The sequence below is a fragment of the Mustela nigripes genome, chromosome 7 (genome assembly GCF_022355385.1).
Source record: "Mustela nigripes isolate SB6536 chromosome 7, MUSNIG.SB6536, whole genome shotgun sequence".
Taxonomy (NCBI): domain Eukaryota; kingdom Metazoa; phylum Chordata; class Mammalia; order Carnivora; family Mustelidae; genus Mustela; species Mustela nigripes.
Window position 1 is genome coordinate 67,140,176 of NC_081563.1, and position 27,095 is coordinate 67,167,270.

The following is a 27,095-nucleotide window of genomic DNA, read 5'->3' on the forward strand; positions in this document are numbered from 1 at the left end:
AGAGGTCAGTTTCATCGTGAACACTACTCACCTTTCAGGATGGCTGTCAGCCACCAGGGCCCGGCTGGTCTTGGAGAGCTGATGTACAGTCTCTGCATAGTCCTCCACAGCTTGTTCCAGAATCTGGTGCTTCTTTAACATGGAGACAGCACTCTGCTCATCCTGCAAAGAGGGGGAAGGTCACAACCACAGTCATCCCCTTTGACCAACACCATCATCAAGCAGGACAAGCTGATTTCACGATGGGCAGAAGGACTGTCAGAAAGAACAAAACCGCAAGTCTAATATGGGCAGTGCAACACTGAAGCCTTTCAGGAGGATTAACGTGGGAGGCTCTGCGCAAGAGGAACACAAGGATTGTGCGGAATGAGATGTCTCTGAGGTACAGGCTAAAGCCTGGGAAACCAATTGTGCCATGGCTGGCTAAGGCTCCTCACAGCCTAACATATACAGAGATGACAGCATCCTGCAATCCTAAGGACTTTTAAAGGGTCTCAAAAGCATCTGATGAAGTTTAGGTAACTCTATTACGTAAAGAGAGCAAAAAGGACTCTGGCAAATATCTATTAAAAAAGGGGGGGGGTGCATGGGTGGCTCAGTGGGTTGGGCTGCTGCCTTCGGCTCGGGTAGTGGTCCCAGGGTCCTAGGATTGAGTCCCGCATTGGGCTCTCTGCTTCGGTGGGGAGCCTGCTCTCCCCCCAACCCCACCTACTTGTGCTCTCTTTCCGTCAAATAAATAAATAAATAAAAATCTTAAAGGGGGGAAAAAAAAAAAAAAAGGATAAACCTGGTCTTAATGACATACCGGGAGAGCTCAGACAGGAAGCTTCTGGTTGGGGGAAACAGCTAGATTCCAGTCACCTCAAGCCACCATGGTGTGCCCCATAACACTTGAAGGCAATGATGAAATGTTTCACGAAGACGCAGCCACCAACAGAAAATAAGCTTGGGGTGGGAATCTGAGGCTCTCTGGGGCAGGGCTGGAAACCTCTCTCACCTTAGCCTTCTCCTCAGACATCATGTACAGCTCCTGCTCGCTCATCCAGGCCTCCGCCTCGGCCGCGTCAAAGTAGTACTGCTGGGCCCTGTGTGCCTCCTCAAGCCGCCTGTGGCGCTTCTCGGTCTCCTCAATGAGGAGGCCCCACAGCTCCTTGAGGTCAGCGAGCCTTCGCCGGATGGCCTCAGCATTGAGGCTGCTGCTGTCGGTGACAATGTTTTGGCTCCTCTCAAAGATGTCATCGATGCGAGGCTGGTGTCCCTGGATCTCTTTCTGGAGGGTCTGTGGGAATGGGGGAAACAGGGCTCTCTCACATTCTCTACCCTGTCATCTGGAGCAATTATTCATCAGACTGAGCTAGCTGAAGCAGAAATGCTTACCTGGTTTTTCTTGATTAACAGCTGCACAGTCTGGAGGTTGTGGCCGTGATCGGTGGAAGTTGCCAAAGGCATCCTCTCTCCAACCCACAGCTGGAAAGAATTGTAAACTGAGGTGGTCAGGACTGCTCAGAAAGAACAAACGTATGATGCAAACAAGTGCAACAGAGGATCAGCAGGGTGGCTAGCCGGGAGAGAAGGTGTGTGCGATCCCACTGCCAAGGGCTGCCTGAGGAGACTGGCCTTCTCCCCCATTACAAGGCGAGGGCTAGTCTTTTAGACAATACTTCATCCTCACTGCTGGACTCGCTGTTGAGTCCTCACTCTTAATTTATTTTTGAAACTACTATTCTAGGGGCATTAAAACCCTAGAACATCTTTAGAAAATCAAAGAAAACAATGGAGTTGCATTTTGTGTAAATACATAAAAGCATGGGTTTCGACAGTCTCGCTCACCAATGCAGTAAAGTGAGTCTAATGAAGTGAGCACATGGCTGAAGGCAGGGAAAGGGAGCAGGCCTATGGAGAGGCCCCTTGTGCGGAGAAGGTCTACTTACAATCTCGTCCTCCACATCCCTGTTGAACTGATGGATCTCTTTGGAGGCCAGCAGGTTATGCTTTCTCTCATTCAAGGGCTCCAGAAGTTCCATGAACTTGGTCTGCACAGTGAGGCGCTTGCTGTCTACCTCGTCAGTGCTCTTCCCCTCCTGACTCAGGGCCTGGGCCTGGCTCTGAAGCTCCTCGATCTCCTTCTTCCGCACCTCCATTTGGTTCTCCAGCATCTGAGGGGAGAAAACATCAAGTTTGTCACACCAGAGACATGGGCGACACACAATCCTATAAAAATGTTTTGGGCATTGGCCAAAACGGAAGACTGAGTCTAAATTTATATAATGGAGAGTCTCAGAAAGGATTCTTAACAACTATCAAACTGCCAATTAATTCCTTTCCAGGACTTTCTTTTTCTTTTTAAGTAGGCTCCACGCTCAGCATGGTACCCAACACAGGGCTTAAACTCCTGACCCTGAAATCAACACTCGGATGCTTCACTGACTGAGCCACCCAGGCATCCCTTTTTCCAGGATTTTTAAACTAGAAACAATATTCAGGTTCATTCAGGAACTTAGAAAGTAACAAAAGAAACCAGAATTAATTACAGGGAAAGGAAAGTCTTCATCTGCTTGTTTAGAAGCCATAACAATGATGGAAACCCATATTACCATCAGGAAAAAAGTAACATTTTCAAGTTCCAGTTCTTTTAGGCAAAGAAAATAGTTAATGTTCCCACCTTCTCTCAATTTCTTCAATTAAAATCCTGATTATTTTTTAAATACCAAATAATGAGGAGAAAACATGCTAATTGCTTCTTTACAGGAGGGAAATGAGTGAAAGTGAAACCAGGGGAGGGGGTTCCTCATTTGGGAAACATCATACAGGCAACAGCACGTACTGATGGCTGAGAAACAGGAGGTCATATCTAGGAATAAACGGACTCCTTTCTTATGTAGGAAAGTCAACAGCCATGAGAACAAAACTCCTTAATGCATAGTAATGTAGCCAGGTAACCATGCCACTTAGCAAAATGGTGGGTATCACTTTGAAGAAAAGGGCCTCAGCACTTGGTTCTAAGCACAACTGTGGGGGCCAAGACTTGGCCACACATCGCAAACCCAGCCAGGGAAGCCACTGGAAATTCTGCCACCACCCTGCTTTCTCAACTTCGTGGAAGCTGTTCTCTCGAAATTTGAAGTAAATTCATTTGCCTTTAGGATGCACTACCATGATGTCCCCAAAACAAGTAATAAATTTCTTTTATTATCTAAAAAGTACCATGACCAACAAAGATAACTAACATGTATGTACCTACTAGACATTACACAGCAAAGTATGCCAACCTGATTACTTTCCCTCGTGTAAATTGCAGAAATTAATGAAGTGAGTATTTACTCAGCTGTTAATGATATCTATCAACTAAGATGATGACAATAAAAGAAAGTATTCCCATGAACAGACACCCAATACTTCTAATATTATGTCTTTCCACTTGATTCTAGCAATGTCCCACGTTGCTGCCAGGACAAACACACCCTCCACACAGAAGACAGGTGGTTGAGAACATGGTGGGCAACTTAGGATAATGAAGATGACGTCAACAAAGCAGAAAAAGGCCCAAGTATGTGACCGCCTTGTCCACTTGCCTGTTGCTTTTTAAGCAGGATGTTGACGCTGGTCAGGTCTTTGCCATAGTCGTCAGACTGAATCTGACTCTCCAGGCCATGCAGCCATTTGTCTAGATCTGCACAGCTCTGGGTAAAAAGTTCAGCCTTGTTTGCATCAAAGAGCCGCTGGGCCTTGGTCTGGGTGGTGGATTCAAGGACTTCCCACATGTTATGTAAACCAGTGAGTTTCTCTTTCACCACAGCTTCCGTCTCTGGCTTTTCTGAAATGAGCTGCATGCCTTCCTGGAAAACATAAATAAATACAGTTTGCTAGGGAACAAAGGTCACTGTGAAAATTAACCTTAAGGTATTTAAGCTGGGATCTACCTATTCATTCAACATACAGAGCCTTTCCACATAGGCTACCACTGACTAAAATGGACAAGGGCCTAGTCTATGTACACGACATGGCTTTCAAGAGTCCAGCAAGAAATGACCATGGCATGACGAAACAGTTTCATCTGGGAAAGCAGGGAAGTGCTCATGACGTCAGATTTCATCTTCTCCACTTGGCCCCCTAAGCCCCTAACATGTTACTTTAACCATTAAGAGTCTGAAACAAGGGGCACCTCAGTGGCTGCCTTTAGCTCCGGTCATGACCCCAGGGTCCTGGGATTGAGTCCTGCATTGGGCTCCCTGTTCGGCAGGGAGTCTCCTCCCTCTCCCTCTGTTGCTCCCCATCCTTGTGAGCTCTCTCAAATAAATAAAATCTTAAAAAGTCTGAAACAATATAAAGTCTGAGAAAGAGAAGAGGGGAGGTGGGAAACTTCACTTTCATGTTCAGTTATGCTGCACAGAATTTCCCTGTGCCAAAATAACACATTTTAAGTTATTATAGTGCCTGGTCACCCCCCCCCCCCCCAAAAAAAGAGAGAGAGAGAAAACTCAAAATAATGTAGTATTTCTAAATTCTGTGCAAATCATCAGTCTCTTACAGTCCAGGACACATGACAGGATCAAGATAGTGGGGACTCTGTCCAGGCGGCTGGCAGGCCATCCTCCACAGGAGGTGAGAAACAAAACAGAAACCGAACTACCAGTACTCACTAAAAGACAAATCAAGCCTTCCGCACCATACCTGGTTGGGTTTCAGCTTTCCTCCCTTCTCCCCAAAGTCAGGAATCCTTAAGTGGGAGAGGGACTGCTTCTTACTATGTTAACACTTCTGCATGGGATCAGACAGGACTCAAAATGCAAGAGACTGTGCTATATAGAGTAGCTCACTTCCACCAGGGTCACTTTCATGCTATGGCCACACCACAGCAACAGGAGCCTCATCAAACACATTAATTTCTCACCTTCTCAATTTTGTCAAGCCATTCTTTGTTGGATGCAAGTTCTGCCATAAATGCTTGATGTTTTAACCATTTACTGTGTAGATTTCTGGCTTCATCATAAGACATGTCTTGGGCGGTGAGCATCTTTTCATTGATCCAGAGAGATAGCTAGGAAAACAAAAATCAGAATGTTTTCAGAGATTGTGATCACAGACATCAGACTTTTTTCTGCCTGGGAAGAGTGGTGTTATGTTGTACAATGCATACTGCACGTTTCCATGTCAACAGACAACGAAATATTTACTTTACGACTCTGACCCGTCATGACAGGTTATCTCCATTGTGCAGAGATGTACCTAAGCCGTGCTCCAAAGTATGTATCTAACATTAAATCCAGAAGTACAAAAGCTCTCTGAGCCAGCTTTCAAAGTGTTTGGCACACATAACCAGCCTTCCCCCCCAGGGGCTTGTGTTTAAAATTCTGCTTTAACAAGTCCAAGTCACAATCTTCTTTCTCTTCCAAACACTTGTGCCAGCTATACCATGTTAATCATGATTAACTGCCTTTTACTCTGTTCGGTAATCTTCTTATTCTTTAAGTTTTTCTATTATATATATATAAAAAAAGACCAAACACAAAGCCCCCACTCTTGTTATCCCTCCCCCTTCCCTTCCCAGCGTATCTATGGGAATGCTACAAAGCATAAATAACTTGCTCACTGTGGGGGTAAGGCAACAACGATACCCTCTTTAAGTTTCCTTCAAAGTTTGAGTCACCTTCACCTCTTTTTCTATAGCCTCTACTTCTCTAAAGAGCCTTCCATTCAGACCAAGAACACTCACCAGGACTTGATTCTGAGACCCAACATGTCTCCTTGGATCTAAACTCTGCAAAGGCTCACAAAGCCTGCCAGCTGCTGACAGATCTGAGAAGGGAGTTCTCTCATGAGGCCGAGGGTGGGAGTCAGCCCAGCCCCAGGCCCTGGACACACTTCCCTTGCTGGCTTTCATCCCAATTTACTCAGCTCCTTACTGCCTGTAGTTGGCCATGCCAGGTCCTGATTCCTACCCTGTACACAGTACTAACCTGGGAAGAGCTTTTTGTTTCTCCCCTAGGAGAAAGATACACAGAGGAATGCACGATCAGCCCTGAATCAAAGGTCTTCAGAGACCAAGTCCCTTTCTCCAGTGTGACCACGAGAAGCCCAGTTTTTACACCAGTCGCTGCCATAACAAATTTGCACCTCAAACCCTCCATGGTCCAATCTCCAACGTTTAGAAATGGCACAGAGGGGGCGCCTGGGTGGCTCAGTGGGTTAAAGCCTCTGTCTTTGGCTCAGGTCTTGATCTCAGGGTCCTGGGATCCAGCCCCACATCGGGCTCTCTGCTCAGCGGGGAGCCTGCTTCTCACCCTCCTCTGCCTGCCTCTCTGCCTACTTGTGATCTCTCTCTGTCAAATAAATAAAATCTTTTTTAAACAAAAAAGAAAAAAGAAAAAAGAAATGGCACAGAGAAACAAGAGAACCTTCCCTCACAGGACCAACATTTTTAAGGCCATTCACTCACACTTGGGGCTGCTGCTAGGAAAGTCTTCCCCATAAATTTGTTTAAACAAAACAAAGCCTATTCTTTGAAAACAATGTCAAGGAGGGTGATGCAGGTCACAGGAGCATCTCTGGCTCCGAATATGGGCAAATCCCCAGGCATCATGTCTACCTTTCTCAGCATATTCACCCACCATGCAGGAGGGGTTGAGGTAGAAGATCTTGTTGTCATTCTTTATGGAGGTGACAAATCAGTAAATCTTACACAGTTCTTTGTAAGCTAAGACCAGAGATTAGTTACATAACAGTTGAGACACTAATTTCCTACTTTAAAAGAATAATTTTTTTTCCAGTTATCTGGGTAGCTAAAATCTGAATTACTATGGCCATTCACCCAGTCCAAGGGGAAAAGAGGTACAGACACACAGATTAAACACAACAGAAGGCATTTATCCAAAGTGCAAAGGACATTCACGTATTTTTGCTATTCATAACCACCTACCCAGAGAGATAAAAAAAAAAAAAAAAAAAAAAAAGCTACATAAAAACCAGAGGCTTATAAACAAATCTGCTGTTTGCTGAACACATCGTCCTACAGATAAAGCACTCTGCGCTACAGCACAATGAAATGGAGCGATGGAACTTGCTAGTTCATCAGCCCTACATCAGCAGTCTGCTGTCTGAACCACAGTTATTATTCGTGGGCATTTGCAAAGGTCATTTAAGAATATACTCATTCTCTGCAGAAAAGAATATTGTGCAGATTGGAAAAGGATAGGAAAAATGCTTTGATCACTGACTCAAGCTCAGAGCAAAGCAATGGAATTCGCTATCCCATGGGCCGCCCAAGTCTAGTAATACTGCCCTTCTAAAAAAACCCTTCAGTTTCTGAGTGCAGTTTCCTTATAGTGTGAGGGAATAAAACAGAAAAGCCAATAACTTCTAAATCACTTTTCAGGAATTCACACTGAAGTACCACTACAAAAACCATGATGTGCTTTTTATCCCCATCTATAACTGGGAACAGGGGGGCCTCTGCAGTAAATGTCCCCATCCAGGCAGTGGTTACTGGGAGTGGCAACAAAGGCATATCTCACAACCTGTGTCTGCTGTAGCCAAGGCACCCAAGGGGAAGGAACTGTGGAGACAACTTGGATTCCCTCCCAACTCTGGACAACACTCACAGCCAGCAATGGTCCTAAACTGACCTCTGGGTGTTCTGAGTTTCTCAAAACCTAACAGGTAGATTTTCAAATGCAAAGCTGGTCCATATACAAACTCCACTCTCAGAGATCCTGGCTTATAAGGTACTTCTTAATTTTTTTTAGACAAAGAGTGGGGGGGAGGAGGATCAGAATGAGAGGGAGACTCTTAAGCAGAATCTGTGCCCAGTGTGGAGCCCGACTGGGGACACGGTCTCATGACCTTGAAATCATGACCTGAGCTGAAATCAAGAGTTGGACGCTTAAAGAGTGTATATATTTTGATGAGGCTGAATGATGTAGAGCTCACAGCCAGAGACTACCACATTACCTCCTCTTTGCTCACACTTCCATACCAAGGGTCTGGAGCCTCCAAACCTGACCTACATCCCACAGAAACTCTACATGCTGATGTGGGAGAGATGGCACCCCCCAGCAGATCCTACAGTTGAACTAACTTTTAATGTTAAGAAAAGAACAGTCACAGAGACCTGCAGGTCATTCCCAAGACGTACCAGGCCAGCCAAAACCTTCCTGCACATTTGAGGGGAAATCACGGAAGGACTGAGTCCTCAAGGCAAGCCCAAAAGTCATCGGTGCATGGTAGGGACTCAACTCCTTAAAACCAAGGGTGCTAATTTGGAACAAGTAGTAACGAAGATCTAATGACATAGTAAAACGATTTCCTCTGATTCCGCTATGAAGGACCATCAATTTAAATCCACTTACTTTTCCCACACATTTCTTTTTTTTTTAATAAAGATTTATTTATTCAACAGATAGAGATGACAACTAGGCAGAGAGGCAGGCAGAGAGAGAAAAAGGGAAGCAGGCTCCCCGACAAGGAGAGAGCCTGATGCGGAGCTTGATCCCAGGACCCTGGGATCATGACCTCGGCCAAAGGCAGAGGCTTTAATAATACCTCTTTAAATGAGCATCTGATCCAAATGGGTTATTAATGCTCAGTGTCACATGAAGAGGCACTCCGGTCTGCAGCCTGTCTGGCTCCAGGCAAATCCCCCACCGATCTAGATTCATCAGCATGGCACAGGAAGCTGACAGACCCTAACCTACAGAGCTCAAGGGCTTTCCTTCTGAAGCTTTAGCTGCTGGGGCATACTGCAAGATTCACAGTAAGACAGCAGATGAATGGACATGAAGGATCACTTGTCACACATGATCTAACATGCCTTCGGTCAGGGCCACATTTCTTCTAACATGCAGCCATGTGTTTGCAGGCAAAGTGTTGTGATTTCAGTCATGTTCTTCGCAAACAACCTAATGCTGTCCCCACACCCACCAAGGGCTCTCCCCCAAGGTCCATGCAGCTTCATTTGGATATTCTTCATCCCGTTTCTGCCTCCGAGGGGATTTAACCCAAGAAACCAGAGACAACGTCTCACTGTTGTTCTCTGGCAGACAGAAAAATGCGATGCGCTCATGAAGTCACGAATACGTGAAGGCAGCCAGATGCTTCTCTCCAACTAGCTTGCAGAAGGACTGCATTTTTCTGGCTAACTTTAGTTTTCCAAGTTTGTTCATGCACGTATCAGGGGAGCAAGAAATAGTATGAGAATCATCAGATTAATACCACATGTTAAAACTCGGGAGTCTGAAATCAGAATTGTTGCTCTTGGCATGTTAGACACGTGTGCATGGAACCTGAAAGATGGGTATTTCAAGGTCTTCAGTGAGTAAGAAACTCAGACTGTATTTTTAAAATCTTTGCTTCTTACCTGGGTAGTCCGTTCCTGTTCCTCTTAGGTCTTTCCTTCTTACTTACAAGATGATATTAAATGCATTTAGATTAAACATTCTAGGGTGTCACACTGTCTTTGACAATGGAAATGTTCTAGATCTGCATTGTCCAATACGGCAGCTGCTAATCACAGTTGGCTATTGAGCACTTAAAATACACCCAGTATGATGGAAGCACTATATTCTGAATTCTATTTAATTTTAATTAATTTAAAATTAAATAGCCACATATTGTTAGGGTGCACCATAACGAACAGAATTCCTGACTCTTCTAGATTAGAAGAGTCTATTTACTCTAAGTGGTAGCCTGCAGGCTCGAGAGCGGACAAGCTACCATACTGGCTCAGCCAGAAATGAATTTCTGGGCCTCAAGTAATTTTATGATCCCAAGCGCTCTTCTGCCAAATGCTCTCACTCTCCTTAGAAAGAAAGAAGGGAGAGGGGCTGAGGGGAAACATACCTCCTGACAATCTTGCAGGAATTTTTGAAGATCCCTGTTGTCCTTCAATCTCATCAGAAGCTCACTGGCTGCCTCGCGATTCTTCCGATGTCTGTTTTAACAATAATAAAATATAAATTTCAAAAAAGGAAACACAGAATCTTCCGAGACTGGATTTACAACTCAGTGTCTTTCCTGGGTTTCTACACAGGATAAAAGCAGTTTGCTTGTAGTTTGCATTATGTCAAAAAGGCAAGATAAGCAAGAGAATTTAGCATCCTCCAAATGAGTAAGCCACAGTACGAGAGACCAAAACACTTGTCTAAGCCACAAAACAGGCAAAGGATGGCCTCCAATAAGCCATATAAATCTAGTGCTTCCTAATCTGGTGTAGGGGAGAAAACCTGAGCACCTGCTGTGCACAAGTCCCCACAGGCAGCACTGCAGGAGAATGTGAAACTCATTTTCAAGAAACTGGGATAACAATTTGTGGCTAAGAAAATACAGATAACCATATACCTGGCTTTAAATTAATGTCTCCTAGGTAAGTATTTCCCACCCTGAGAAAAACTCCCCTCAAACAACAATGAACCAAGAATGAAAATTTCGAGACCTATGAGATTCGCTACCTACTAGATCCCACTCTTTATTAACGGATAAAGGTAATCAAGGTTGAATGAAGCTGAAGCACAAAACCTTAAGCAAAAATTCCTAAAAACTGGTAGGAGCTGCTAAGCTTGGGGAGTGACAAGGGAAATGGGGTGGTGGCTCCCTAGCTCAAATGCTGGACACACAGCTTCTCTGCACACACCATGGCGGTACCAGAACTCCAGAGCAAACTTCCTTCCTGCGCCCAGTGGCGTAGGTTCTCCACCAGAGACAATGAAGACCAGCTATGGGAATGCCGGGAGAGCCGTGAGAAGGGTGGCCTTGACGCAGTTATTCTGCACCGGGGAGGGACTACGCCGCACTGAGAGCCACGCGTGCAGCACTGCCCAAACGCAGTCTCTCCCATATTCCCAAGGAACCTAAGCCAGCCAGCCAGCCAGCCACCTAAGTAAGGGCTGTTAACTGGGGCAGGTGAAAAGGTTGGGTTTTCATTCTGAGTCTCCAAGCAATTTCCTGCGGCCCCAGGCAAGGTCTCTCTTGTTGGGTCCCCTTGGGGGAATAAGGAAGAATACAAATTCAATTCTCCATGATGCCATGAGTGGCTCAGGGAACACTGGCTGCTGACAGACCTTTAAGCACCTTCCCCAGAAGTTGAGAGGCAACATGGAGGCAACATGGTAGGAAAGGAATAAATGAAACAAATGGGATCTGGAGGGAGACAAACCATAAGAGACTTAATCTTACAATACAAACTGAGGGTTGCCAGCAGGGAGCGGGGTAGGGAGAGGGTTGTTGGATTATGGACACTGGGGAGGGTATGTGCTATGGTGAGTGCTGTGAAGTATATAAACCTGGTGAATCACAGACCTGTACCCCTGGGACTAGTAATACATTATATGTTAATAAAAATACAAAAAAATTAAAAAACAAAAAACAAAACAAAAAAAACCCACCTTCCTCAGAGGATCAAGAGCAACTTTACAGAGATGCTGTGGGCAACACAGGCCCTCAGGGAATGCTGGCGAAACAACTGACCGTGGCAACACAGCAGACATCATCCACCCAGGAACATCTGCCCAGGGAACCAGAGGGAATGCTCTCTGCTCCTATAGGGTGCCAGTGACTACAGGGCAACTGGAATAATATGAGTGGAAACAATACCACCAGCTATATGCCAGATACGCAAAATGACTTCTGATTTTTCTTTTTAGTTGAAAGGGGTTTAATAGCTTCAAGAAAAGGGACCTTAGTACTTTTATATCACTTAGGTAAGATGCAAAAATAGAAAAGTATTTCTTAAATAATGTTAAATGACAAGAGTATATGCATGATCAGTGGTATAAAACCCCAACGCACAAATCAGAAAGCAGAAACTAAAACGTGCCAGGGATAAGATGAAAGGCTGCAGCTTCTCCCCCCACATTTTTAACATTCTATTTCTTTTATAACAATAAAAAATAATGGCCAAAGCCTCTTTACTTTGATACTCTTTCTCAGATACCAAAAATTTGAAAAAAAACTTAAAATACTTTTGATGAATTTGGGCTAAAGGAATTACTGTTTAAAAATATGAGTGGGGAAGGAATGTCCAAAAAAAGTTTAAGTTCCCAAACCTCAAATTCCAGTCACTGTTTGTAGGGGGTTATAAGAAGATAAAGCCCATCTTTAGGTGGAAGGTAATTTGGAGTCAGGCACAAAAATGCAGGAGGTTCTGCCTTTGGTCAAGGTCTTGAGTAAGAGACCCAGGTTTCTTCCATGGTGCCACAGCCAAGTGCTCCGAAGGTGAGGAGGAATCAGAAACTGACAGCCACAACAAGACATGCACCCTTGAAGCTCAGGGCAATGGTGGAAATCAAAATAATTCAAACACTGTCCGAGAAGTCTTACCACACATAAACTCAACCAGACAGAATCCTGAATGGAACTGGATTCTGTAGCTGAATGTATATTCAAGTCTCAGACATGCCCAACAGATTTCTGGCTGGGCAGTCTCTCAATTCTAGTGGGACCAGGAAGAAAGGAAAGCCTGAATGGTGACTTGGGGCCCCATGTCCAAATCACACAGATCTCCAAGAGGTCATGATGATGGCGTCTGAGGGGTACGCTCTGCGGAATGAAAAACAGCTACAGTGGCAGCATGACACTTGTTGCTGACTCAGAAAAAAGCGAATGTGGCTTCACTGTTCACCAGCGGCAACCAATGGCGTTTGAGGAAGGACTTTCAAGTTGGATCATGGATTTAATTATTGGGAAGGAACTTCTAAAACTTGGCCATAGTTTCCTACAGTCCTTAGGGTGCTCTTTGTTTGGGGCAAGGTTAAATCTGTTGCTTTACTTCCACTTTTCACCTTCTACCCCTACAGTAAGACTGAGAAGCTCCTTCATCCTCTGAGGCAGACGCTAGCTCTAGCTCTGGTTCTTGTAAAAAGTAAAGCACCACAGGTGCCTGAATGAAACAGATGGATAATACAAAAGCCTTTTCCCCGGGTGAGACAGGGTCTAGCCTTACAAAGCCGGATCCTGGCTCCTTGCTCTCCCAGGACTATATGGAGGCTGGAACTCCCTATGAGCCAGAAAGCTTACTCATTTGCACCCCCTGGGCCGGGCTTGGACGCAGGCTCCTTTCCACCCAGGCACGAGCACTTTAAAGGTCACTTGCACCCCACCCCCATCTGTCAAGAGCCAGGGTCTTTGTTCTAGTATTTTTTCATTTCAACAAACTCAGTGGTAATCAACAAGATTTCCAGAACATAAGCACATTATAATGATTCTGTGTTTTATGAATACAGCTTTATAAGAGCATCACAATGTTTCTGGACAGGGGGTTAGACCTTAAGATTCAAAGATTTACTCAGCTTGTGCCACTACAGCACCGAGAACTCACATATTTGTGTATTTTGATAATGGACAAGATTCCTCTGGGGTGAGTTTCTGATCATGAGACCTCTGGCGGATATGAAAGTGAAACCAGAATTCAGTGAACACAACTGGGGAAAATGCAGTTGTCCTGAAAAGCAAAGCCCTCCTCCCCACCCCCCTTCTTTCTTCTGTTTATGGACAGTACGATCCATTTCATCTTAAGACAGAAATCCTAAGGAGACTCTAGAACCCCAGGAGCCCCGACTCTGAGTCAAGGGCAAAAGGAAGGTTAAACCACAACTGAGGGCTGCTGAAATGCTCTCTCCTATCCGGGAGTCTCCAGTCTTGACAATATCACCTGCTTCCCAAAACCCCTCACAGCTGCAGCACCAGGGGACATACAAACACATGCAGGAAAGCTCAAGGGGGCTGCACGCCTGCCTAGAAACACGTGTCCCTAACCGCCAAGTCCGCCCTCAGGAAACCAGCTGGATGCATCCACCACAGAGGAGCAGGACGTGTTGTATTTACAAAATAACTTGAGATTTAACATTAGGAAGAAAGGAAATTCTTTTTCTCTAAGTTAACAATACTCTGCCTAATCTTTGTTTTTTACACTCACTCAAGGGTTTAGTGAATTCTTTTGCAATTGTTTGAAGAGCAACAGATACAAAATGATAATACATGTTATGCCCTATTCCACAGGAGCACCCCTCCAAGACATGGCTGAGGTTCTGAATCAGTGAAAAAGACAGACTTGGAAGTGCTATAGCCAAACAGTCTTCAGAGGGAGGAGTAATTCCCCCTTTCACTCCATAGCATAAAAAGTTCATATGGTGTAGGATCCCACGAGACCCTCTTGGGTATGATACGCAAGGAAATGTTCTCAGCAAGTTCTTCCTTTCCACAGCCCTTGAAAGCCGGAATGGAAGCCTGTTTCTCAATTACATCAGTCTCACAATGAGCCCTTAAATCCTGCCCAAACTGGAGCACAGAAGATTAGGGGGGGGGGCGGGACACGGACACGACACGACAGAGGCCAGAGACTGACCCAGATAGGCTAAACTGGATGCAACTGGTCAGATCAGACCCGCCTTTCCTGGTGCATCCAAACCTTGATCTACCCTGACCTCCCACTTTAGTTACAAACAGAATACAATGGCCTTCAGTCGGGGAGAAAATCCTAACTGCAAATAAATGAGTAAACAAAACTCAAAGAAGAGTATCAAATCTTGGAGATGCCTTGGCAGAAGAGGAAAGGGGTTTCTTCCCTCACCATAAAAAAATCCTATTAGGGCATTATCCAAGCCAATTTTCTGAGAAGGGCCTGATAATATTCCTTTGGGGCTCTGCTATGTACTTCGGACAAGCAAACCTTGGCGTCCCTCCCTACTCACTCTTGGAAGACTTCGGAGAAGTCTAGTTCGCATGAAGGTAAACGTGGACTCAGCTAGGGAGCCATGCTGAGGGCTAGGGGCCCATCATGTGATAGGCTACACACACATCAACTCTCGCAGGGCACAGCTTATATCTGATTGCTAACTGGCATCATGGCTCTTACAAAGCTTTGATTAGGTATTGGCTTGGCTTCTCAGGTTTTCTTTTCTTTGGTGAGCACCTCTACATGCCTGACCATGACAACCACATTTCTAGGCAGCCATGTGTTGCCAAGTGATTTAAATTTTACCAGCTGTCCAGACCCTGACCACTGGGAAAGTTATACCCACAGTCCCAACGACTTGGGACTAAATCTTCAGAAGCTCGGGAGTCTCAGGGTGCCAGACTCCCTCAGGAGCCCCAGGGTGCCATACCTGTCATCGATGGAGTCCACCTTCTCCTGAATGCGATCAGAGTTGATGTTCCCATCGCTCACCAGCCTCCGGCCCGTCTCCACAACAGCATTGATCTTCTCCTCATTGGCGTCCATGGTGGTCATGAAGTCCTCTTGTTTTTTAATAGCTGCTTCAGCTCCTTCCAAGGTGGTGGGCATTTCAGTGTGGGCCAAAACATACTCCTTTTTCCAAGAGAGAGAACCAAAATCACAGCAGGATGAAAAACTATGAAATACAACTCGTTTTCAGAATAACAAAAGCACTCTTCCCTAGTCCTAAGTTTCCATGCAACACATACTTTATAACACTTGCTCCACTATACTTAATCTACTGAATCAGAGAAAACAAAAGGTTCAGAGGAAAAAACAACTAGTGAGACCCCATAAGGAATGAAATTTCCTTCAGTAGTTCAATTTTTTCCCAAAGTACGTGAGGAAACCAAGCAGTGCTTTATGCATCAGCCACCAGGGTCCCCTTATGTGCCCACCACCTAGTGGCAACATACTCTTCAAACTCTCTCTTGAAAAGAAATGAACAACCCTGATTACTGGCCACCATCTTCAGCCATTTTCTTTCTCTAGTTTTTGCCTTGTGTCATTGGGAGAATTACTGACTCTTCAAGAGCAAGAGCCACTTAGTTCCCCCATCAAAAAAAAAAAAAAAAGAAAAAAAAAAGAAGGAAAGAAAAGAAGAAAGAAAAGGAAAAACAAACAAATAACAAACAAACCAAAAAATCCCCCAGTGCACTTGTCAATTCATCTCAAACTGGATTACTGCCTTACAGAATATTGCCAATTTAATGCAATACTATGAGGACATACTATGAACACAAGAGAGCCTCGAAAGCGGCTGAAACAGAATGCTACTGTGCAGGGCAAGACACTCCCGCAGGAGCCTTCAGCTCCCATCCCCTACTTTGGGATGGGTTTCAATGCCTTGGAAGTCTGGGGTGTAAAGCCCCTCAATTATCCTGTTTTCACACAGGATTGCTCTGGACCAGCAGCCTGGGTAGAAAGTTCCAAAGGACAAGCAGCACCTGCTCTCCCAGGAAGGAAAGCAAAGGAACTTGAGGAGCAGTACCTGGTTGTTAAGGAAGGCCTCGGCCTGCTTCGTGTCCCTAAGAAACTGCTGGTAGGCATGTGACTGGGAAAGGAGATTCTGCCTGTTTTCCCACATTTTGTGGAGCTCATTCCACCCAGTGTCCAGGGCCTGCAGCCGCTGCCGCAGAAACATGTACTGGGCGTCGGTCTGTCCCTGGGTGACCATCTCGCCCATGTCCCTCATCTTCTGGTAGTCCTCCTCGTAGTTATCAATCTCGTTTTTGATGTTCTCGTGCTGTGTGAGGAGCTTCTCTGCCTCGGTCAGGGTGTTGGGCATGTCCTCAGAGGCGATGGCCGTCTGGGTCCGGGAGAGCCAGGACTGGAAGTCGTCCAGGTCCCGCAGGAACTGCTGCAGCTTGCTGGCCTCTCCCAGGGAGGCCTCGCGGTTTTTCAGGGTGGTCTTCATCTCCTCCCACACGTCGCTGATCTCGGCCAGCCGAGACAGGATGGCCTGAGCCTGGTCGGGGTGCTCGGACTCGAGTTTCTCGGCCTCTTTCTGCAGGTCGCTCAGCTTTGCCTCGATGGCCACGAGGTCCCGCTCCATGCCGGTCAACTTGCGCTGCAGGGCCATGACGCCGGCCAGATCGTTGCCCAGGTCCTGGGTGGATTCGATGACCTTGGTCTTCTCTCGAATCCAGGATTTGGTTTCATTGCACTCAAGGTGGTAGTTCTGTATGCTCAGGGCAGAGAGAAGAGCGTCCTTCTTCCTGTCCACCAGCTCTCGGAACTGACTCCACCTATGGGCACAAAGGCACAGAGAGAACCATGTCAGAGATGGGCTGACAGCTCATGGCTCCATGGTGACATTAACAGTCAAGGTCAAAGCTATCATTTTTTCTCTCCCCCTATGCTATGAGAACAAATGCTTTTTGGAAAATCATCTCACTCAGTACATGTACCCCAAATTATCGAAACAACTCAAAGATGTGACATAATCTGGAAAAAGCCTGACATGAAGAGGCACTTGTTCAAGGAGTTCCAGGGTGGACAGCACATCTGTACCCCAGAGTCGGTTACTTTCTGTAACTCCATTTCTGCTACATGCTTTTTACTTTATCTCTGAACTACACCTAATGAACATTTTCCAAACCCAAACATGCCTGGCAGTCCCCTTCAGAACCAAGGCTACCACAACCTACTCAAATGTGTTTATTCAACAGAAAGATAACATCAGGACAAAGGTCTAACTTGATAACCAGGACTTCTACTCCCTAAGTACGTCTAAAATATGCTAAAATTATGTTCCAGAAATCATCTCAAAAGAGACAATAGCAGTATCACCATGATGCCCTGGTCCTCCACGCTGGGCACAGGTCTCACACTAACACCTTAACTTCTGATGTGGGGACAGGCAGGCAGGTGCCAGGCTACCTTGAATGACATCACCCTAAAGCACACTTCTTGCAAAACCAGGGTGTGTTGAAAGGCAGATGCCAATGCTGTGACATCAGGGCCATCTTATCAGTGACCCTGTCTGGGAAATTCCTGACAGCAAGGCTCACCAGTGACCTCGCCCTCCCTGGTCCAGCACACAGGGAGCCAGCCTGGTGCAGACTGCACGCTCACCTCGTGTTGAGTTTGTCCTGCTGGGCTTTGATTTCCTTCTCACTTGGGTGGCCACTGTGCATGAGCTGCCGTGCAATCTGGTTCACCACGGCAACCCGGGAAGCCTGGTTGTTCATTTCCGGTTCGAGGCTCTCGAATCTGGAAAACAATTCAACAGGGTACTCAGATGCTGGGTCCTGGGCGGTAGCGAGGGGACGCTGGTGGCCCTGTAGCAAGGACAGCGCTCCCACTCACCTGTGCTGGATGACCTCCAGGTCCTCCAGCTTCTCTGGGATCTGCATGTTGTTGAGCCACTGCTCCTTCTCGTCGATCCAGAGCTCACAGGCATCAGCCTCACTGAACATCTTGTACAAGGCCAGGGTGTCTTGCAGTGCCTGCTTCCTCAGCCGTGTCAGCTCAGCCACCTCCTTGTACCGCTCCTCAATGCCTGACAGCCTGCCCCTCACGTCCGGAGACTTGGCGTGCTCCTGGGGCAGGGCACCGGCCTGCTCGTGCAGCGTGTCGATGGTGGGCCTGTAGTTGGCGATCTCCTCCGCCACGTCCTTGTGCTTCTTGACCAGAGACTGTGTGGAGTACTCGTCGTGGCCCACATCGTTGCTGGAGACAATCTTGAGGATGTCCAGCATCCAAGCGTCGATGTCGTCGGCATCCGCCTGGAACTGGTGCAGGAGCGAGGCCTCCTCTAGGCGCTTCTTGCGAATGGCCGAGAGCTGCTCCAGGTTGGCCCACTGCTCCCGGATGTACTGGATCCTCTCTCGGATCTTCTCTGACCCGAAGTGCTCCTCCGCAATCATGTCTTCACCTTCTTTGATGGCTTGCTCGAAGTGGCCGCTGCGGCCGCTCATCTCATCCTCGAACGCCCGGTGCTTGCTGAGCAGCCGCATGACGCTGGTCAGGTCCTTCCCATAATCGTCCGAGGACAGGATCTTCTCCTTCTCCCGTATCCAGCCCTCCTCTTCCGCCATCTCCCAGAAGAACTTCCAGAGGCGGCGGGACTCTTCCAGACGGGCCCGGCGCTCAGCTGCCAGCTGGCAGAGTTCTTGGTAACAGAATTCCATGTGGGCCACGCGATCGCGGATCACCTGAGGGTCGCAGGGCTTGTAACCTATTTAATGCATGGAAGGAATGTGGAAGTCGGAGAGTTAAAGCACAGGCCCCTGCCCGTTTGAAGTAGTGAGTTATGCCCGTTTTCTCACCACTAGATTACCAGCTTCACTCTCAGTGCAGAGCCATGTGATAAGGCAATGGAGAACCTCCCAGGGCCTTGCCTGGAGGTAGGTAGTGTTATTTTTTGACCCAAGGGCAAAGTGATCATTCATGAACCAAAAAAAAGTATATACATTGTAAGAAAAAGGTCAGCTGCATTTAACTGTTTCTCAAATATAAAAAACACAACAAAATCCTTCCAAGATCCTTTAAACAAAGAAACATAACCACCAGAAGTGAAAGCCAAGAGATGTTTGAGTAGCCACACCAGGGTGCTGATATGCATCGAGTGTGGTCTAGGCAAAGTTTGACTGCTGAATACCGCCACTCAAAACCAAGCAGTACTGGAGTACTTAATGGAAATACATGTCCACTTCAGAAAAGCTGACCGAGGTAAGTATCCAGAAGGCTACCCTCCTGCATCTCATGTACCCACCACAAACCCACTGGGAACCTACAACGGTACAGGAATGTCAAAAACCCCAATGGCACAGACAACTTAGCTACTTCTACAGAGATGGCCATGGTGGTGGGGAAGTAAGGCCTACCACAGTCCATTCTTACCTTCCCCGTCTGTTGCAAACTTCTGGGCAGAAGCATTGACACCTCTCACCCGCTCTGCCTGGATGCCAATGTCCGCTTCGACCAGGGCGTGCTTCTGTAACAGGTCTTCCACGCCAAGCAAGTGTTTGCCATAGTCTTGAGACAGTAATAGCACCTGTGCACCAGAGAAAACAGAGGGCCCATCTGTGCAGACAACCTTAACTTCAGTGTCTCGTACTCTGTGGACAAGCTGAGAGCCAGCCACCCTCCCTGCATCTCTAGGGGAGCAGAACAACAAGCAAATCGGAACAAAACAAAAAACAAACCTGAAAGCCTGCATCAGGAGAGACACAATAAAGTGAAGATTATCTACCCTGGAATAAACAGGTCAAAAATACACTAAGAACAGAATAGAAAAAAAACGAATGGGGGCCAGCAGGACATGTTAACTGGGGCTCGAAGAAGAAACCGCCACAGCAACGATATTTCAGAAGAGAAGAGAGAAACGCTGTAGTTATTTCAAAGTTAAAAGAAATCTCCCAGGAGTTGCTGACCCCCTCTGAGGATGTTTTCCTCAGCTAAAAGCTTATTGGTGTGCCTTGGTAATACTCACCTTGTCAATGGGAGAAGAATCTAGTTGAAAGCTTATAAACCACATCTCTAACCAAGTAAAAACAGGGTCAGGTGGCTTTCTGCTTAGGAGGGAGTCCACTAACACTTTCTTTTCTTCCTTCCATCAACCCAATTTGAGGGCCTCATCTGACTTCCTCTCCAGATGGAATGTGTACTTCACTCCTACTTCTAAGGGAAGTCTCTGGCCCAAAATCTGAACTTTAATGTACAACATGATTTCTAAAATGAAAAGTGCCTCACTGCTAGATTTTATGAACATTTCTACTTTGAAAGGTCAACACAGACCATACTTGAGAACATCATAAAACTGGGACAATAAGAGGGCAAACTGATGGGACGAAGCGACCCCATCCCTCTGCCAGGAATGGCTCAAGAGGTTAAGCAAAAGATGAGGGCTTATATCCCAGGAAGAAATCCCTCACAGAAGGTCAAGCTTGGGAACGCAGCACGCTGAGATAAAGGGGCCTTCACTGCACTGTCTGCAAACTGCCCTGTTCTGTTCTAGCTTCGGAGCTAAATGACTTCCAGCTGGGGTCTACTTGACATGGATGAGCATTCTACCACCTGTAGCAGAGAACACAAACGGGCACAGGGATCTGGCACAATGGCAGGTCTCTTCCTGGGCAGAAGGAAAGCTTGGAAGTCTATGCTCAGGGCTCTTAATTAAGGAAGGGGAAGCACAAACTGGCAATGGCAGCCCTTTCCAGCCAGTCCCATCCTATGTGTACACCTATTACCACACTTTACCCTCGCTGTAACCGAATGAGGGAGGTGGTTAGAGCGATCCCAGATTAAAAACGAAGAAAGGAGGCTCAAGGAGACTGCATGCAACCAGCAATGACAATGTGAACACAGGTTCCCTGGTTCCCGACACACATTCCGCCCACACTGCCTACCCCTCTCCTCCCATCTGCCCACATTAGCTTCCTGGATTCCCCCCTCAATGAGCCACTCACACACAGATCAATGACATAGAAAGCTGGTTCAACCCTCAAGAGCTAAAAACACAGAAAATCTTAATTTGATTGATTCCCTATGGTGGAACAGATCTGAATTAAATTTAAATTACTGCGGCAGATCTCTAGCTATGGAACTGGTTTTCAATACAACTTTTTTACACCTTTTATCTCATTTAACTCCTGATCTAACAATCTTCCCACAGGTAATATGGCCCCCTTTGACTTTACAGAGTGGGCAGTGAGGGCACCCTGGATGCTGTGCAGTCAGCGGGGGGTGAGGGAGGAGGAAAGAGACGTCCTACTGGATCAGCTCTGGCCTCCTATCACTCAAGTTCTACCTTCATTTCGTCCATCCAGTCCATAATGTAGAGCATTTCCTGGAATATCTTTTGCAACCCCAGGTTCATCTCGAGACGCTGTCTCCGGGCCTTGAGCAATTCCAGTAGGTACTCCCAAAGCCGGATGACATTGTCTTTCCTTGCTGTGATACGCTTGATGTCATGGTAGTTCTCTGCTTCGAGCTCCCTGGCCACGGCGACCACAGCCTGCACACGCTCCTCGTATGCGGCAATGTCTGTCTCAATGGCCTCATGCTTTTTCGTGGCGGCCTCAACTGCAGGAAGGTCAAAACCAAAGTTGTCCTACAGAGAAATGGGGGGAAAAAACACACACACACACAAAATTAAAAAGCCATCCAACTGGAACAAAGAAACAGAGGTTGAATCTCAGCACAATCTATGGTGGTCCTAAAGCCACACTGACTTGAGCCCCACCAGCTGCTGGTCTCTGCCTTCTGTAGGACACTTAAAACTCCTCGCTAGAGCTCAGATGCCTTCCCCAAGGCAAATCAGCAAGTACTCGTCTTACAGAGGGGTGCAAGCTTCTATCTAGCACCTTATACTTCTGTGACTGGAGCAGGTGACAGTTTGTGTGAACACAAGAAGGGAAAGTCACTTTTTACTTCTTTCGTGACCGGTCCAACTGCCTTGAAGGATCAGATGGTCAAAGATGAAAGGTAAGAGAAACATCTAACATTACATAAATGTGAGCAGTTCACACTCACTCACTGGGTCTAAACAAACTCTGCTTGAGCTGCTTCCAAATTTATGAAAAGTCAGACAAACAGAAGACCAAGTACATCAGAAATGATAAACATCCTCTTCATGGGAAGTGAGCAAGAGGACTCGAGTTACTTCAGAACAGCAGGTGTTGATAAGCAGCTGTCCTATGGCCCTCAAGGATGGTCTACGTTTCTAGATGACCCCGGGAGTGGGTCCCCGAACGAGGTCTAGAGCAGGACCTGAGACACCAGACGCTGGTTTTCGCTCAGCCAGGTCTCCCTCATAGCTGCCTTGCGGTCGAATCTGCGGGCGAGCTGTTCCAGTTTCTCCTGTCTGATGAGCTCGTTCCGCAGAGCCAGTTCTCGCTCATGTTCTGCTTTTTCCAGTCTTTCCCAGGCCTACAGAGGCAAAAGGAACAGTTCTCTGCAATGCTCAATGTACTTTCCTTGGCTACAGTCAACAGCTATGACTTCTCAGTAAGACCTGAGAACTTTGTAAAAGGGACATCCCATTTCCACCCTCACTGACTCTTAAGCCTTGAGAAAAACCGTTTCCTCTCAGTTTAGCCTCATGGGAACACTCTCTCCTGTCTATATCTAAGCCCTGTGTTATATTTGGAAAACAAAACAGTGTAGATAAGGAGCAATATAACTAAATTATAAATCTCTTACTTTGAGAGGAAACAAAGTAATTACCTTCAACAGATCTGATGATATATAAAAGATAAATGATTTCTCAGAAAGAAATCATATTACAAACTCTTAGTCATCCCATCCTGAGCCACTTTAAAAAAAATTTTTTTATTTTTAACATTTTATTTATTTAAGTAATCTTTATGCCCAATGTGGGGACCAAACTCATGACCCCAAGATTATGAGATGTACACTTTCTCCAACTAAGCCAACCAGGCACCCCACCCCACCTTTTTTTTGAGCTACCTGTTTTTTAATTCACACACCTGATCATTTTGTTCAAAATCTTCACCAAATGTGTCACAGTAAATTAATTTCTATGAAATATATCTTACATTTAAAAAATTCCACTTAAAATAATCTAATTGTGTAAAACTGACCACAGTTCTAGATTTTTCAAATTTCTATCTGGATACAATGGCCACTGTCAAATTCTGTAATTACAGACAAAACAGACCAAAATGGAAACTGTTGGACAGCCTCTCTGAGAGAAACAGCCAAAATCCTAAGCCCCAACGCCTAGAGATTCCAGATATATGAAATAAGGTTTCAGGTTCTTCCTCCTGCAACTTAAAGATGCTACAGTTGACTGCCTTAGACAGATGAGAGTAGCAAGGTAAAGAAAATAAGCCAAGACTGGTTTGATAAAATCTAACATTCCCTTCCAAAACTCTAATAGACCAACCCACCACAAGAATTTGCTTGACCTTCTGCAAAACCCGAGCCACTGCTGTCACTCCTCAGTTCAGCAGGCCAGGACGGACCCTTTCAGACTGCCCTCTCAGCAATCAAGACCTAGAACCTGAAGCTTACAGAGAAGGTCAAGGCCCCACACAGGACCAGGTGGATCAGCTTTACCTTGTTAATGTCAGAGATGAGCTTGCCCTCCCGGGGCATGTAGACCTTCTGATTGTTGGCCCTCATCTTGCTCTGAATAGTAAAAAGCAGCACTTCCAAGTTCCCCTTCTCAGTAAACCTAAGTACAGGGGAAAAAAAATATGTTTTCTGTTCCTTCAAGGGCAAAAATTCATTTGCTTTTGGAGGAAAAAACCTTTCAACGCAGCCATACAATTTTAAAAGCCATTTATCTCTGGTCTGATTTATGTGGAACTCATTATGGAGAAAACACAGTGCATTAGTTTTTTGGGGTATTATAGACCACAAAATGCACCCAACTGTGAATTCTGGTGGGGTTGGCTGGTTGCTGCCACTGAGATTTATATTTGGGGGATCACAATACCGTGCTTTTACTAATCACTTCCTTCAAAGTTTAGACTATACATCCTGGACAATGGACTTCATTCAAAGAGCACAGCTGAATATATTCAGCAAGAATCACTTCAAATGACTACCTAGTGTAACTTTCAATGGATTTCAGAGACTGCAGAAAGGAATTCACAACTAAGCTGGGTTATAGAAAAAGGAAGAATGACTTTAGAACTCTAAGAAGGGATAAGGTCTATAATCCTTATGTGACAATTACAATTTTCAAAAACAAGTCAAAAATCAGTTCGGGGGATAGCAAAAACTGATCTGGACAGACAGACACAAAACTATTTACTGTCTGCCTTTATTCAACATGTTGTAGTTATACACTTTGCTACAGACTTGCTAGTAGGCCTGACAATGGGCTACTGTCTCAAGCCCACTGTGAGTCTTACAATAAACTATATACAGGTACTCAGCTACTTCTCTAAAATTCAAAGTGTAAGGAATTCTGAAACACATTTGGGAAAAGGGGACCGGAGACCTGTACCACTTCTTAGGAGTCTCACGTATCAGTATCATAAGACCAGGGGCAGAAAATGCTCGGAAGGGCTCACAGAGGGCGTGGTTTGTAACAGAGCTCAGCCACTCAGGGTCAGATGAAAAGGAGTAAGACAGGCCCCTGGTAAGAGGCACTCATTAAAAGATGAGGTCAATGAAGTCAGAACAGGAGTCTGAGGCTGCCATCATCTCTCTCTGCAACTGGTAATGCATCCAATCTGCATCTTACTTGGGCGGTTTCTCCACAGTGCGGTAAGTGTTGAAGGCCTGAAGCTGTTGTTGAACCCCAACCAGAGAATTGGCAAATTTGCGATTGTTGAGGATAATGATGGTTTGTTCAATCCACTCCAGAAGGTCAGAGGCAAGTGACTCATACTTTTCAATCATTTTTTCTGTTTCAATAGCATTGTCAAGCACCTGTAAATGAGAGTGAGAAAAACAGAACAGTAAGATCATATTGCCAAGTATGGGAGACAGGATTATAACTCTATAGGAGCACAGGCACACTTAATGACTGGCTCAGGAACAGTTTTTAGGCTACTTTGGCCTAAGCATTTTAAACTCAAGGAACTGTGTGTTAATAGGCACTCAGACTGTAACTACTACTTGTAAGCAATGACAGCTTAACTGTAATTGGTTTGGTAACCTCCCAACCTCCAGGCAAAGGGTTTAAGATTCTGAAGGACTCCTGTGGCCTCAGCTCCAGAATTCCTAGAATAACAACAAGGGCTCTGTGTTGCTTGGTGTTGTCCCATGAATGCCCATGAATTTTCCACTCTTGCTGCAATGAGAAGACAGTATCACCTGGTCTGAGGTATTCAGGAATATATGGCAGGTGAACATTAGCCAAATGAAAACTAAAAAAGTGCAATAGTGGGGCCTTTTCAACTGAGTAAGTAGGATTTCACGCCCGTGACATCAGCCAACTTATCAGATTTCCAACACCCCATTTTCTGGTAAGGTTGAGGGGAGGAGAGTCTCTGGGTCTGAGAAGCTCCTCAAATCTCTCCCTAAATACTGTAGCTGCTGCTCCTACTTCCTGTCACTCCTAGGGATGAAGAGGCTTCTGCCTACATCCCTGCCTCTGGGGGTGCCCACCACAAACCGCTACCGGCTGAACTGATGAGTGCACGGGAGGAAAGGGGCTTGTTGGTGCTACATTAAGATGAGAACTTTAATCGTGTCTCACAACTTATAAAACTGGTGTGAACTCACCTTTCCAATTCGTTTTCCTTCAACAGCCAAGGCCTTCATCTTAGAGAAGTAGTGGTAATAGGTCACCACATAAGTGATAATGGACTTCTCATCAGGGTGGTCCACACTGATATCTGTAACCCAAAGAAGGTTTTGTTCAGTATTCTGCTCACAGCGCGACCACCCAGAACAACTGTTCAACACTGAAACAGGCCAGTGTTTATACTGGAGAACTCTGCCCTTGGTGTATTAATTTTAAGTCTGATGCAGATGGAACCATTTCATTGACTTTTATGATACGAATATTCATAAATACCTTCTACCAATGCAACAAAACATAAAAGTCTTAAGAGACATGATCCTTCCTCTCTAGGATCCCAAGCTACCAAGAAGAAAACTTCTAGAGAAAAATGAGGACCACGGTAAGAATTCAGGGAACATTCTTAGTGATGTGACTACTTGCCAGACCAGCAGGCTTATCTCCTTGCCTATGTCCACTCCCAAACTAGGCTTGGGCTTCTTGACTCCTCCTCTCTGCACCAGACCCGCTTCCAGTCACTGAGTCTTTGGACATCCTTATCTTCTTGTTACCCGGTCTTCAGTTGGTCACCAAATCTGAGTCCAGATGATTCTATCCATGGAATCTTTATTGTCACTCATAGTTCAGACTCTCACGGTTGCATAAGCAGACTTGAAGCAAGAGCTTCCTCACTGGCTTTCCCTACTACCCAATTCACTTTATGCACGGCCCCTAGTTGATCTTCCAGAAGCATGGCTGCGAACACACTTTCTCCAAGCTCAAAATTACTCAAAAGTGCCCTACAATCTACAAAAATAAAGTCTAAGCCCCTTAATCCTCTAGAATCTGCCTTAACTTTCCTTCCCTTCCTTCTAACCACTGAGTACTTATCAGGCTCCCTGTAAGAGCCACTACTAATTCTATAGCCTACTATTTCTTCTCAAGCACACTCTCACACAACCTGGACTAGCCAACACTCCACAAACACACGCCACAATTTCCAATACTCCTTCACTTTACTCACAATTTCCCATTGCCAGGTACTATAATTTGCTTACACATATTTTCTTTGTTTTGTAAGACTACATCCCCAAGGGTGAGAAGCTTGTGCCTCAGTAAGCCCTGTGCTGTTCCACCTCTCAAACTGCTGGTGTGCTGTCTCGTGTAACGAGGGTAGTCAGTCAGTATTCACTAAGGGAGGCAATGAGGGTACGAAGAGGCCAAGTGGTGCAGGTGTGGCAA

The 27,095-nt window shown here is 45.8% G+C and overlaps 1 protein-coding gene across 3 annotated transcripts in view; it reads right to left on the minus strand.

Annotated features, from left to right (window-relative positions):
- SPTBN1 (spectrin beta, non-erythrocytic 1) overlaps positions 1–27,095 on the minus strand; it is a 197,081-nt gene that overhangs the window by 26,690 nt on the left and 143,296 nt on the right. For all 3 annotated transcript variants that reach the window (XM_059406073.1, XM_059406074.1, XM_059406075.1), the window contains 17 exons: positions 25,856–25,968; positions 24,870–25,057; positions 23,732–23,849; positions 22,421–22,579; positions 21,459–21,761; positions 19,550–19,703; positions 18,014–18,884; positions 17,780–17,917; positions 16,194–16,950; positions 15,093–15,295; positions 9,835–9,925; positions 4,892–5,038; positions 3,573–3,836; positions 1,932–2,156; positions 1,378–1,467; positions 998–1,279; positions 32–162 (listed from right to left, as the gene is read on the minus strand). In XM_059406073.1, the coding sequence (XP_059262056.1) occupies positions 32–162; positions 998–1,279; positions 1,378–1,467; positions 1,932–2,156; positions 3,573–3,836; positions 4,892–5,038; positions 9,835–9,925; positions 15,093–15,295; positions 16,194–16,950; positions 17,780–17,917; positions 18,014–18,884; positions 19,550–19,703; positions 21,459–21,761; positions 22,421–22,579; positions 23,732–23,849; positions 24,870–25,057; positions 25,856–25,968 (4,234 nt within the window). The remainder of the gene's footprint in view (positions 1–31; positions 163–997; positions 1,280–1,377; positions 1,468–1,931; positions 2,157–3,572; positions 3,837–4,891; positions 5,039–9,834; positions 9,926–15,092; positions 15,296–16,193; positions 16,951–17,779; positions 17,918–18,013; positions 18,885–19,549; positions 19,704–21,458; positions 21,762–22,420; positions 22,580–23,731; positions 23,850–24,869; positions 25,058–25,855; positions 25,969–27,095) is intronic.